Here is a 14,371-nt window from a genome sequence, read left to right as displayed (position 1 = left end):
GGAAAGGACTGGAAGGGAAGGAAGGAAGGACAATTAAATACTATTGTACAGAATACTGGTTTAGCACAGGGAGGCCCCTTAATAGTATATTCAGTGCTAGTTACAGCTCTATTTTTTCCTCAACCTTAAGGGCTCAGGTATTTTTCCCCATCATTAACTCTTTTCCCATAAGCATTTGAATTAAAGTGCTAAAGAACATTTAAGAGTGCTTATACAGGCCATAGCACACCAATATGTGTGCACTGTGTAAATATATCTGGGATTGAAAAATTCTGAGCCTAAACTTTGTTTTGAGTTCTACACTTGCATGATAATCAATTCTTCCATTCAAAATTTAATTCATATCAATTTTACCATATCCATGTTAGCTAATTAACAACATACAAACCAACTCCAAAGTCTAATGTGAAATACAGTTTCTGCCAAGGTCTACTGATACAATCTAGGTTTTATGCTTAGTTTCCTAAAGGTAATTATGATTTAATAGAGGCAAAATACACATTACTAATTCATCACAGGTACCATCAGTTCTGTTTTTGTTTATAGCAGTTCCTTTTCTAGCATGGCATGTGCTGATGCATCTTCTTCCAACTTTTTGAAATGAAAAGATCTTTACTTTTGAGAACAGTCACTAAAAAATGTCCTACATAGTATTCATTGATTTGTCCCACTCCATCATTACTTCCCAGGGAGATCAGGAAGGTAAGCGATCCTAAAGAGGAAACACAAGATTATTTACAAAAGAAGAAACAAAATTGTTATCTGTCTCGGCATCTGGACTTGCCAGAGTACATTTGGCTATAGTAACTCAGTTTCCACAGTTGGAAAGCTTGTGTAATTTCCTGAAAAGTATTAATCAAGCCTAATTTATATATATATTGGTTTGATTTATATGCTGCCCTTCTCAGGAGACTCAGGGCAGCTTACAATGCGTTAAGCAATAGCCTTCATACTTTTGTATATTTATACAAAGTCAGCTTATTGCCCCCACAGTCTGGGTCCTCATTTTACCTACCTTAGAAAGGAAGGCTGAGTCAACCTTGAGCCTGGTGAGATTTGAACTTGCAGTAATTGCAGGCAGCTGATGTTAATAACAGTGCTTTAGTCTGCTGCGCCACCGGGGCTCCTAATATTAGACTGAAGCACCAACAGTACTTGCATTACTTTAGTGTTTGTATTAATTATTTTAATTATTTAATTATTTTAATTTTAAGAGCCTTGATAGTACAGTGGTTTAGTGCACCCTGTTATTAACACAGCTGCCTGCAATTTCTGCTGGTTCGAATCTCTCCAAGGCTCAAGGTTGACTCAGCCTTCCATCCTTTCTAAGGTAGGTGAAATGAGGACCCAGTTTGTGGGGGCAATAAGCTGACTTTGTATAAAATATACAAAAGAATGAAGGCTATTGCTTAACGCATTGTAAGCCGCCCTGAGTCTCCGGAGAAGGGCAGCATATAAATCAAATAAAAAAAATGTTTTTTTTTTAATTTTCTCTTTAGAAACTTAGAAGGTATTTCCAGGGAGCATGTTGCTTTTTAAAAAAAAAAATTGCTACATGCTATTTATAATTGAGTATTTCAGTAAATAGCAGTGCTGTTATATAAATACTGAGTAAAACACTGTAGAGTATACTAATCCATGCCAACAATTGGTTTACGTATTGATTATTCTATTTTCCAATACAACATCCATCCTGATTAGGAAACGGATTGAAAAAAATATTGTACAAAACAACAACACAAGAGTGTACCAGATCTAATTATCTCTCTGCGATATTAGCTTCAAAATACTGTTAGAATTGGATTTAGATTTAGATACGGGGAAATACTTGTTGCATTTTAGTTAAGGATGTACACTTCAGAAAGGCACTAAAGATGTAATTCATAGTCTGACCTGGTTTATAGGTTTTCAGAGGCTTCTGAGTCAGGCTGTTGATAATATTGGTCACCACAACGTTTGCATGGAGCTGAGCATGATACGCCAACTTTGGTTCTCTCACATCTGTGCAGTCACCAATGGCATAGATGTTGTCACATCCCACAACCTGAAGGTGGTCATTCACTTTCAAAGCACCATTATTTGCCAGCTGGTCTCCTAAGCATGGACACAAGGAAATCATCTATGAATGTCAAAGGCTAGCAAAAAGCTACATGTACTATGTATGGTATTGCATGGGTCATCGTTCTTTTGATTTTGTAGTATTAAAAAAATACCCTATTTGTATTCCAAACAAGAGGAAGCCTGAGATACACATAAAATGGTTATGGCGGTTATTTTATGTTTGCCTACTTTATTCGGTGGAAGCCTCAATTTTGAAAAATGGGTTGGATCATGAATCACAATCACAGCTATTTAAACAAAGATCACCATGCTTGTTTTATACCCTACGACCATGCATCATACATAGATACATACATACATACATCTGCTCAAGTAAATGCTTTTATTTATTTGTATCCTGCTTTTTATTATTTGTACAAATAACTCAAAGCGGCAAACATCCAATACCTTCCTCCTCTTTTATCCTGAGAGAATGTTTAACCAGCTGACTAAAGCGGAACTTGAACTCCTGGTCTCTTGCTTTCCTGCTTAGTGCCTTAACTACAACACCAAACTGGCTCTTAAACCTTATTGCATTTAACACCAAGCTACATGCATATAATATTGCCATGTCATAGATATCTGTGATGAAAAAACTTACTTATTTCATGAAAGAGCCAACCCTATGAATAATCTTCAAACTTTGTTTAAAAAGGTTGCAGTATTAAAATTAAAGATTTTTAAAAATTACTGAAGTATTGATAAAGAATGAGAACTAGGATTTGAAACAGAATGTGGAAACTGCATAAATTAAGAAATTTGTGGACAGAATAAGGGTAAGGGGAAATTAACTTACTGAATGCGCTGCTATATGCTGAAGAGTTTATTTTTATTCCAGTGCACAGAATCACCAGATCCGCAGTAACCTCTGTACCTTTATCAGTCTTCACCATCATGTTCTCCTTGAATTGGTTAAAATACAGCATATGGAGATTAGAAACTCTCTGATCTATTAGGGGAACCAAAAAGCAGACATTGCATTTCACTGAACTCTGAAGGTATAATACCCACTTCGGCTTTAAGAGCTTGTTGATTAATTTTAATTCTCTATTAATTAAAAACAGTCAGCTTTCCATCCTTTAATGCTGTCTGTCTCTCCTGATTATAAAGCAAAGCAATTTGTTTCTCTTCACTCATGCAAAATATAACAAGCAGCTTTAGCTGATGCACTTCAAATTAAAGCAGTGGATTAGATTATCCTGTTAGGATGGCAAAAGTAGATGGCAAGGCATTGCCAATTATGAGTTCTGTTGGCCTTAGACAAAGCAAGAAAAAAGGTGATCATGAAAAAACTGAGAAAGTTTCGAATCCAGGGCTATCTACTACAGGTAATCCTCGACTTACAGCCACAATTGAATCCCAAACTCTTGCTAAGCAAGGCAGCCATTATGCCCATTTTGGCCCATTTTATGAACTTCCTGGCCACAGTCGTTAAAGTGAATCCCTGCAATTAAGTGAGTCTGGCTTCCCCACTTTGCTTGCAGAAGATCGCAAAACATGATGCCATTCTTATTGATTGATTGATTGATTGGTTCGATTTATATGCCGCCCTTCTCCGGAGACTCGGGGCAGCTTACAATGCGTTAAGCAATAGCCTTCATACTTTTGTATATACCTGCTTAGTAGGGCTTTCGCCCCCCCCCCCCCCAGCAGTGTTCTTTTTTATACAAAGTCAGCTTATTGCCCCCACAATCCGGGTCCTCATTTTACCTACCTCAAAAGGATGGAAGGCTGAGTCAACCTTGAGCCTGGTGAGATTTGAACTTGTAGTAATTGCAGGCAGCTGGTGCTACTTAACAGCACTTTAGTCTGCTGCGCCATTCTTAACACTGAACCGCTCACCAAGGGAACTGTTTTAAATCAAGGACTACCTGTACCCTATTTGATCTTCCTGATGTATCATCAAAGGCAGAAAGAGGGCATAAATGTCATGAAATTGGAAAAAAAGGGAAAACGAATCAGTTCTATGGCTCTTCTAACTTACAGTACTTCGCCTGGAAAAAAAAAATCAATGTAAAGGCAGTTTACTAGGACATCTAATGACTGTACAGTTATTGAAATTCAACAGGGAAAAAGTATTCAGAGCATGTGCAAGCATGCACATTATAGCCATTGCTACTCCTTAAAGAACTTTTATCTCTTCCTGGGCTCCCACAATCCATATGAAATGGAACTGCCAACCGGTCTTTAACATCTAACATGTACAGGCCAGTTTTAAAAAGAGATATTTTTCATCATGCAGAAAACATTACATGCCTCGATGTGAAGATGGACCTACAAGTCTATAAACTTACAAATCTATAAAACGTACAGCAGCAAACGCATTAAACACACTACAGTAGTTACAGTAATTACGTTTGACTAATGTGCCTAGAAATATCTAGATCCTATCTTAGGTAGACAATAACGTGCAAGCTATATTGTTTGTATGCCTCATGTCTTTTTTTATGCCTTTAGGCTCAAAGCAGTGGTGAAATCCAATTTTTTTACTACTGGTTCTGTGGGCGTGGCTTGGTGGGTGTGGCAGGGGAAGGATACTGAAAAATCCCCATTCCCACCCTACTCCAGGGGAAGGTTACTGAAAAATCCCCATTCCTCCTCACTCCTGGGGGAAGGATATTGCAAAATCTCCATTCCCATCCCACTCTAGGCCCAGCCAGAGGTGGCATTTGTCGGTTCTCCGAACTACTCAAAATTTCCGCTACCAGTTCTCCAAACTGCTCAAAATTTCCGCTACCATTTCTCCGAACTGTTCAAAATTTCCGCTACCGGTTCTCCGAACTGCTCAAAATTTCCGCTACCGGTTCTCCGAACTGCTCAAAATTTCCGCTACCGGTTCTCCGAACTGCTCAAAATTTCCGCTACCGGTTCTCCGAACTGCTCAAAATTTCCGCTACCGGTTCTCCAGAACCTGTCAGAACCTGATAGATTTCAAACTTGGTTCAAAACGTTTATTTTCTTTTTAATCTCACCAAGGTATTAAAAGTAGAATTTTTAAAATGTCAAATAAATCTGCCTCTAATCCCTGGTAATCTGCCAGCGATACGTTCTTTTAGGCCAAATACAGTATATATCCCTTTAAATGCACAGCAAAAATCAAAGCCTCCAGCGACAGGCAACCTTGATGTAGGTTCCCTATCCCTGGAAAAGGCCATCTTTAGGGTTTAGTGACATTGAAAAAATGTTAGACCAATAACAAAATTCGATACCCAACAAGAGATGCACTCCCTCCTGTGTAAGAGTCTCCTTCACTGCCTCCCTGACTCTGGGAAGAAGTCCGTCGTCTGCCAATGCCATTTTTGAATGAATAAGTGTGACCTGAGAACATAAATATTAATATGCTCAAGTTGGTGAAATTTATTTAGCAAACATCCCATTGCCATATTGCAAGATTATTGTAGATCAGAGGTGCCCAACCTTGGCAACTTTAAAAACTTGTGGATTTCAACTTCTAGAATTCCCCAGCCAACTATGTAGATCCTTTTTTTGCCATTGAAAGCCATGTACGGTAATTTTCCAGATGCCGTGGTGTAACTTCACTGTGAGGCGGCTAGTGTTTTTCCTGAAGCTAAATTCAGATGTCCATCAAATTCTGCAACATTTTGGTAAAGAGATGAAGCTTAAATGTTATGGGCCAGAAATTCCAATAGTCAAAAAAGACAATGGATTGGATGTTTCTGCCTTAAATGAGAAGCTTTATTCAGGTCCCTTTATAATTCAGTTTACTCACAAGAATTACACTAATAATTAGCAAAGTGGATAGCAGGAAAAATGGACATTAGTATTCACATCTATTAAGTTTTAGTCTCCAGTCCTACAAATTTTTACTTGAAAGTAAGTCTGGTAGAACTCTCCTAAAATATGGGGAGCTATATTTTTTAAGACTTCTCTCTTGGGTGGCATGCTAAGGACTGTAATCAGTCCAGAACTAGGAGCAAACCAAAAGTAAAAAAAGTAAAAAAAAAAAAAAGAAGAAGAAGAAGAAGAATGTAGCTAGAACACATGAAATAATTATTGTTGTTCTACATTGACCAGATGTTTCCAAAAAGTCTGAAAGTAAGCAAGAAAGTTCTGACAACATTGCAAACTATGTCTTTGCTATTTATTACCAAATATTTTTGGCTAATAATGAAGAGAAATTGTTGCATGCAGACACCTAAAGAATAGCATGTATCTATCAAGCCAGACATTTGAAAGGGAAGAGAGTTCACAGAAAATTTATCCATTCCAAAACAAAGTACAGATAAAAGCATTCACAAGTTTTAAACACAAATCAGCCTCGGTTTTTTGCTTTTGTCAACTACTTTATCCTAGTCTTTACTGATCACTCTTTTCAGGTGGCTTGCTGCTTGAAAAAATGACAATACAATTGGTTGTCAGTGTTTGGTAAATAAATAGTGAGACGGTGTTGAAGTACAGTAAGGGGGTAGGAAGACAGCCTTCTCGCCTGTCATTCCCACCCTTTGGGAATATACTCCCCACCCCAAAAAAGAAGCAGCCTCCCTCCCACTCTCCTGGCCTTTTGGAAGAGTTTGGAGACCTAGCTCTGCTGAATCACATGGGGCTCCACACACAACTTTGGGATTGGCTCCTGCCTTGAAGACCACTCAACCACCTAGAATACTGCATCCAGTTTTGGTCACCACACTATAAAAAAAGATGTTGAGACTCTAGAAAGAGTGCAGGGAAGAGCAACCAGGATGATTAGGGGACTGGAGGCTAAAGCATAGAATGAACGGTTGCAGGAACTGGGCCTGACTAGTCTACTGAGGAGAAGAGAAGGACCAGGGGAGACATGATGGCAGTGTTCCAATATCTGAGGGGCTGCCACAGAGAGGAAGGGGGTCAAGCTATTTTTCAAGGCACCTGAAGGCCAGACAAGGAACAATGGATGGAAACTGAACAAGGAGAGATTCAACCTGGAAATAAGGAGAAATTTTCTGACAGTGAGAGCAATCAACCAATGGAACAGAAGTTGCCTTCAGAAGTTGTGAGAGCTTCATCACTGGAGGCTTTCAAGAAGAGACTGAACTGCCATCTATCAGAAATGGTGTAAGGTCTCCTGCTTCGGGGTGTGTGGTTAGGCTAGATGACATACAAGGTCCCTTCCAACTCTGTTAAAACCCTTTTTCAACTCTTGTTATTTTAATAGAATAACAAGTATTCTATTCTTGTCTTAAGGGCCTCCTATTGAAAAATGACTTTTATATGGTTTTTATGATTTGAACTATATACTGCTCAGAGTTGCTCTGTGAATGAAATGGGTGGACTCTAAATTTGAAATATAGATAAATAAAGCTACACTCCTCTCACATTCTAAAAAACCCAAATTGGATCAGGCAACATAGCTGCTCCCCCACAGCTTGCTCCCGTATATTTTCCCAAACCTTTGAAGCTCTGACAAGGCATTTACACCACATGCAGTTCACATGTAAAGACAAATTTAGCCTCCACAGAGATTTCCAGACAAGCACAATTGGATACCAAATTACAGATTCTAAGATTTTATAAAAGTCGAGAAGCTTTAGAAACTGAATTGATATAATTCATACATGTATGATATTTGGCAGTATCTCAAAAATGCATCCAATCTATTCCATTTTTTTGTCAACTCAAGAGTTTGTAGCTGATCATTTAGTCTCTGTTGACCCTGGATAACAAGGAATTTTAACTTTCAAAACAATAACATAATGACCGAGTGACAGGATGTTACTTCGTACCTCTTTGTTAGGATATGTCGTCTTAACTTCTGCAGCCATTTCAACCCCAGCAGATCCACCACCTACGATTACCACCCGCTCAGCTTTTTCCAACTTTTAAGACCCAAAGGGAAAAAAAACAAGATGGAGTTATATTGTTCAGGATTCCATTACTTCAGATAATACATACCCGTATTTTTTGGAGTATAAGACGCACTTTTCCCACCCTAAAAGAGGCTGAAAATTTGGGTGCATCTTATACTCCAAATGTAGCTTTTTTGAAGCTTTTTTTCAGCCCTAACTAGGTGCTAGCGAGTGAAGCAAGTGAAGTTATCTTCCGGGCTTTGCCTGTTCCCTCCGACTTTCAGCTGTGCTTCAGCTTTTTTTCAGCCCTAACGAGGCGCTAATGAGTGAAGCAATCTCTGTGGTTTGCCTGCTTTTCTCATTGCTTCTCTCTCCAAAGATCAGCTGTGCTTTAGAAGCTGTTTTTTATCCCCAAGCAAGGGAATAAAAACCAGCAAACTAATGTGCTGAAGCTGACCAGACTAAGGATGCTAGCCAGATGAATACCTGGTAGGCAGATTTCCCCCCCCCCCATTTTCCTCCCCAAAAACTAAGCTGTGTTTTATACTCCGGTGCATCTTATACTCCGAAAAATACGGTATATGACTTTGGAGAAGTTATTTCAATAGGGATACTTTCTCTAACTAAGAAAGAGAACCGATACTTAGAAATCCTTGGCAGCCCTGATCAAAAAGTCTGTTTCTTCATTCAGGATATATGATCTATTCTATGTTCAACCACATGATCCAAAATTCCCAAGGCTAATGGATATGTCTAACCTGCGCTTTCTCATAAATTCTAACTGCAAGCATTATGCTCTATATAACAAATACAGGGGGTGGGGCGTATTGCATTAGATTAGACCTGTCTCTGTGTAGTCACACTTACAGCTTGACTATCTTAAAGTGGCTCCAATTGGCAATAGTCACACTGGAGATAATAGTGGAATTGATATGATGGATAATATTTCACCCTGCTTGTCAGTAATAAAATTGGTCTTCCTCACTTCCACACACCAAAGTGGCATCTTCAGCATAAATGAAGTATGCTGATACGATATAAAGCAGGGGTGAAATCTAGCAGGTTCTGACAGGTTCTGGAGAACCGGTAGCGGAAATGTTGAGTAATTCAGAGAATCAGCAAATACCACTTCTGGCTGGCCTCAGAGTGGGGTGGGAATGGAGATTTTGCAATATCCTTGCCCCTGGAGTGGAGAGGGAATGGGGATCTTGCAATATCCTTCCCCCAAGAGTGGGGAGGGAATGGGGATTTTGCAATATCCTTGCCCCTGGAGTGGAGAGGGAATGGGGATCTTGCAATATCCTTCCCCCAAGAGTGGGGAGGGAATGGGGATTTTGCAATATTCTTCCCCTGCCATGCCCACCAAGCCACACCATGCCCACCAAGCCACGCCCACAGAACCAGTAGTAAAAAAATTTGAATTTCACCACTGATATAAACCTAAATGTACTCACACAGAATAAAAACTCAGTGATTTCAGGCACCTTAAATAGATGACTGACAGCTGCAAACAACCAGAGCCACTCATGAATAACGAAAGTCAGTAACTCTATTAATAATCTACCACTTCTATTACAAGAATCTCCCCTTGCCTTCCCCTGGGAATGGCCAGATAAGGCTTCATGGACCTTGCAGGAGGTCAAGCTTAGGTCACTTGTGACTGCACAAGGAATACCAAACTAGGCCCTTGCTTGACTCTTCCTTCCTGCCCGGCTGGCAATTTCTCAACCTCAGCCTCACGGAGTTTTCCAGGTTGAGCAAAATTAGATATATTGGCTTTAGATTTTGTTTCTTTTCTTGGATTTTGTATAGTTTACAAGTGGTCCTCGACTTGCAACCAAAATTGAGCCCAAAATTTCTGTTGTTTGACCCTATTTGTTACGGTTGTTAAGTGCATCACTGCCGTTTTCAAATTAGTAACATGGTTGTTAAGTGAATCCAGCTTCCCCATTGACTTGTCAAAACGTCGCGAAATTGATCACATGACCCCAGGACACTGCAACCGTCATAAATATGAACCAGGAAGCTGAATTTTGATCATGTGACCGTGGGGATGCTGCAACGGTAATAAGTGTGAAAAATGGCCATGTCACTTTTTTCAATGTTGTAAGTCAGAAGGGTCACTAAAGGAATGGTCGTAAGTTGAGGACGACCTGTATTTTATTTTATTTTTTACGAATGAAGATAAATATACATGTCCCTGGATAATGATGCAAGATTAAATTTAGGTCGGTCACCTTTTTTTTTTTTTTTTAGTTTGATGTCCCTAGTTCAGAGTTATGATTACATGAATTGGGTGATTATATACATTTTCTAAGCTGAATTTTCATTACCCAATTTAGAATATTTCAGGCACTACAGAACTCTTGACTTCTGTTATGAAACAACAGAGAATCTTCTGCTATAGTTCTACCTACATGTCAGGGGTGGGTTCTAAAATTTTTTACTACCGGTTCTGTGGGTGTGGCTTATTTTGTGGGTGTGGCTTGATGGTCATGTGACATTTATTTAGGATTTAGCAGAGGTACTGGTCTACTAGGCTTTTAACTGCTTGCAGAGCTGTACCGATCTACCCATTTATTTTTTGCAGGCACTGGTCTACCCATTTATTTTTGCAGGCACTGATCTTTACTCATGTATTTTTGCAGGCACTGGTCTACTCATTTGTTTTCTTTTAACACTGATCAGCTGTAGGGCGGCCCTTTGAAGCCCCACGGCAAGAGTTTAAACAGTTTTTTCCCCTCTAGCCATCAGCTGGGACTCAGGAGGCAGCAATAGATTGGGGGTGGGGCCAAATAAAAGGTAAGAATAATGCAGGAGGTGGTGGGGGCCGCAGGGGGGGCAGAACCGGTTCGGTGACATCATATCGTCACTGCTACCAGCTCGGGAGAACCAGGCCGAACCGGGAGGAAGCCACCACTGCTACATGTGTTGAGAAATAGCCTGCAATTCATTCAAAATAATTTATCTCCAAGTTAGCAAACATTGTAATTACATTGTAATTAAAAACATTGTAATTAATTTAAGTAACCATTCTCTTTCCCATAAAATTAATGTTTTATGTGACCTTCAGTCATCAAAGTAATGCTCCCACTTAAAAAAAAAAAATCCTATTTCTAATCCTTTTTTATGGATGCCACTAAAAAGGCTGTTTTGAGAATAGGAAAGGATATTTTGAGAATGCAAAGGTATAACTGTAGATATATATTAACACCATGTAACCGGAAATAGTGCAATTGTACCGTAATTCTTTAATAATAAAAATTTAAAAAAAAAAGAAAAAAGGAAAGGATATTTTATAAACCGATGGAAAAAAGGGCAGATTTCCAAGTGAGGTGGGCAGAAGACCAGTTAAACTTCTTATAATAGTAGCAGTAATAATATTACTAATACGTTAGCAATCTTAACCACAGGCCAAGATTCTTATCTGCCTGGCAAATGTGATGAGTTGGCTAATTTGTAAGCCCAAGTCATATTTTTAAAAATATATTCCTAAACCAAAAATTTATCGGAATGAATAATAGGCATTATATAAATACCATAAACCAGCCACAGATGGTCCCTACCAAGAAATTTACTAATACACACTTCACAGGAAAACAAAAGTAAGCAAAGGACACTCCTTTCACTTCTACCAATCATACCCACCTCCTTGACCATGTTCTCATAAGCCTGAATAGCCATCTCCATATTAACAAGTTCATTAAACTTCCCAGGAAAAGGCCCTTCACTCCCGGTGGCCAGGATCAGGTGAGAAAATGAAAGCACCTAAGAAAGAATATTAGAATGAAGCTGCAGTTGTGTACTCTTTCACAATGAACGCATTTAATTTAGAGGCACTCACTTTACCATCGTTCAGTAGGACTTGATGTTTCTCCAAATCAATCCCAACTACTTTTCCCTGCTGGAAACTCTCTCTGAAGGTCTCAAAGAAGGAGATAAAGGTTTTTTTTGCAAATCCTACAAAATTATGCATAGAAAATTGAATCAATTAATTATACATAAAGACCAAGGAGTCAGGAACCTACAGAAAACTTTTAACACATCTAAAGTTTACAGGTTCTCAAATTTCGTATCTTAAACCTCATCAATTAATGTCTGGTAATAACAGCAAACAATATTAATGAGAAATGTATCTGCAATATTTGCACATTTATGGTAAGCTTTCAAGGCATAAATAAAACCAGAGTAAATGATTAACGTGTCCCACCTAGGTAACTTCTTCTGAGTCCTACTAGTGGTATAAGTATTCCAGTTTGAGAACCGCTGGTCCAATCTACACAAATAAATGGACCTTTGCTACTCTAATTTGCCCTGATATTTTATTTGTTTTTCCCAACATCTGGAGAACCATCAAATCAATCCCATGAAGCCGGAGATTACCCAACTGTTCCTAAAAGAAACTTTTCACCAACTGGTGTCTTCCAGATCTCTGCAGTTACAAACATATTAGAATTAAAGCAGGTTATAATTCAATATATCTAGATAAGTCCCAAGTTGGGGGAAAAGACAGCTCAAGAGAAATGAAGGAAATCCCAACACGAAAAGTTACCATACTGTACAGAAGCCCGCAGGGCAGCCACATTGTGATGGAAGGAATCTCTCATGTCCACCAAGATGAAGGGGATCCCCCATTCCTGCAGGAGGCGGGCAGCTTCCATCCCTCCGAAGCCGCCTCCAACTATGACGACACGGACAGAATCATCCACGGAGAGTTTCGATCCCATCCTGAATCACACAGCAGCAACTGAAGGAGAAGGAAAGAGACAGAGATGTGGACCATTGCTTACACACGCCTTCTAGCTGATCTAGCCATTGGCCGAGTTTACTCCTGCAAGAATGGACTCCACCATGAGGTTCACCCTCTACCATGAGGTTGGGGTGTGGGGTTCTGGGTGGGACACCAAACCAACCAACCAACCTACTAACCAGGGGTGGGTTCTAAATTTTTTTACTACCGGTTCTGTGGGCGTGGCTTATTTTGTGGGTGTGGCTTGGAGGTCATGTGACTAGGTGGGCGTGGCTAGCTGGTCAGAGTCATTTCTGGAAGGTCCTCGCACTTACGACCAGTCCTTGCACTTATGACACGACTCATTTGTTTACTTTTAACACTGATCAGCTGTAGGACAGCCCTTTGAAGCCCCCCTAGCAAGAGTTTAAATAGTTTTTTTACCTCTAGTCATCAGCTGGGACTCAGGAGGCAGCAATAGATTGGGGGTGGGACCAAATAAAAGGTAAGAATAATGTGGGGGGGTTGGGGGGGAGGGCGGAGAACCGGTTTGGTGATGTCATATCGTCACCGCTACCGGCTCAGCCGAACCAGACCGAACCGGGAGGAACCCACCACTGCTACTAACACGACCCAACCCACCTACCCACTCACCCAACCTACCAACCCAACCCATCCCATCCCAAACCAACCCAAACCAACCCACCCATCCATCCACCCACCCACCCAAACCAAATAACCCAAACAACCAAACAACCCAAACCAAACAACCAAACCCAAACCAACCCAACCAACCAAACCAACCAATCAACCAAACCAACCAAACCAACCAAACAAACCATAACCAACCAAACAAACCAACCAATCAACCAACCAAACCAAACAAACAAAACATAACCAACCCAACCAACCCAACCAATCAACCAACCAAACCAACCAATCAATCAACCAAACCAACCAAACCAAACATAACCAACCAACCAAACCAACTAATCAACCAACCAACCAACCATGGTTTACTGAAGAAACTAGAGCAGAGGAAGCACACAAGATCATGCTGCGGGTCAAGCCAGGATTGTGCACACAACCATGGTATGGCTCGCTTAGATTGACCCCTCCACCTTGTGGTTTGTGAGCTGGGTTCTGGGTAGGACACCAAAACAAGCCACGGGGGTTTACTGAAGAAACTGGAGCGGAGAGACACGCCATTACTATGCCGTGGATCGGACCACGAGCGTTTCCAAACAGCAAGATGGAGCTCCTAAATCAAACCTGCTTCCCAGCTCCGTCGCGTTTTCTCTCCGCCGTTCAGGATGCTCTGCGGGAGGAAAGCGCGCTTCTCTCCCCCGCGATCTTCCGCTGGAGAAACGGTCGGAGAGAAAAGCTGCGTTGCAAAAGGAAGAAACGCGCAGGGCTCTTGCCTAAACTCCTCGCTTTCCCCCCAGTGCGCAGCAGGAGAGTCCAAACCGCTCCACGAGAACAGCTTCCGGGAATGACTCGCGGAAAGTTGGAGAGGCTGATCTGACTTCTTCTTTCTTTTTTTTTTTTTTTTGCCCCACTGAGGAAACCGCCAAGCAACGGGTTTCATTATGTAGTCTCTTGGCGTGGCTGATGGCGCAACCGGTTCATCCCCTCCTCCCTTTCAGCTCCGCTCTGCCATCTAGCGGACCTCTGGTGAATCGCAGCCTCAAACTGAAGCGAAACTTCCCGGATTTTCCCAGGAGGTACCTGAGGTTCTCCCCCCATCTCCAGTTTTGAG

General features: G+C 40.6%; 1 protein-coding gene across 2 annotated transcripts; it reads right to left on the bottom strand.

Annotated features, from left to right (window-relative positions):
• Positions 1–318: 318 nt before the first annotated feature.
• AIFM2 (AIF family member 2) lies at positions 319–14,152 on the bottom strand. 2 transcript variants are annotated; one of them, XM_070946359.1, is made up of 9 exons: positions 14,034–14,152; positions 12,436–12,630; positions 11,728–11,843; positions 11,532–11,651; positions 7,821–7,913; positions 5,310–5,418; positions 2,897–3,049; positions 1,894–2,094; positions 319–712 (listed from the first exon to the last, which is right to left on the bottom strand). In XM_070946359.1, exons 2-9 carry the CDS (start codon positions 12,608–12,610, stop codon positions 558–560), a joined length of 1,122 nt encoding a protein of 373 aa, XP_070802460.1. In that variant the 5' UTR covers positions 12,611–12,630; positions 14,034–14,152; the 3' UTR covers positions 319–557. The 2 variants fall into 2 exon arrangements, with proteins under 2 accessions (XP_070802460.1, XP_070802461.1); XM_070946360.1 differs by lacking the exon at positions 14,034–14,152 and adding an exon at positions 13,885–13,977.
• Positions 14,153–14,371: the final 219 nt, after the last annotated feature.

The sequence above is a fragment of the Pituophis catenifer genome, unplaced genomic scaffold (assembly GCF_029215685.1).
Source record: "Pituophis catenifer annectens isolate HBS135680 unplaced genomic scaffold, rPitCat1.0.hap2 SCAF_6, whole genome shotgun sequence".
NCBI lineage: Eukaryota > Metazoa > Chordata > Lepidosauria > Squamata > Colubridae > Pituophis > Pituophis catenifer.
This window is presented reverse-complemented; position numbering and strand designations above follow the sequence as displayed.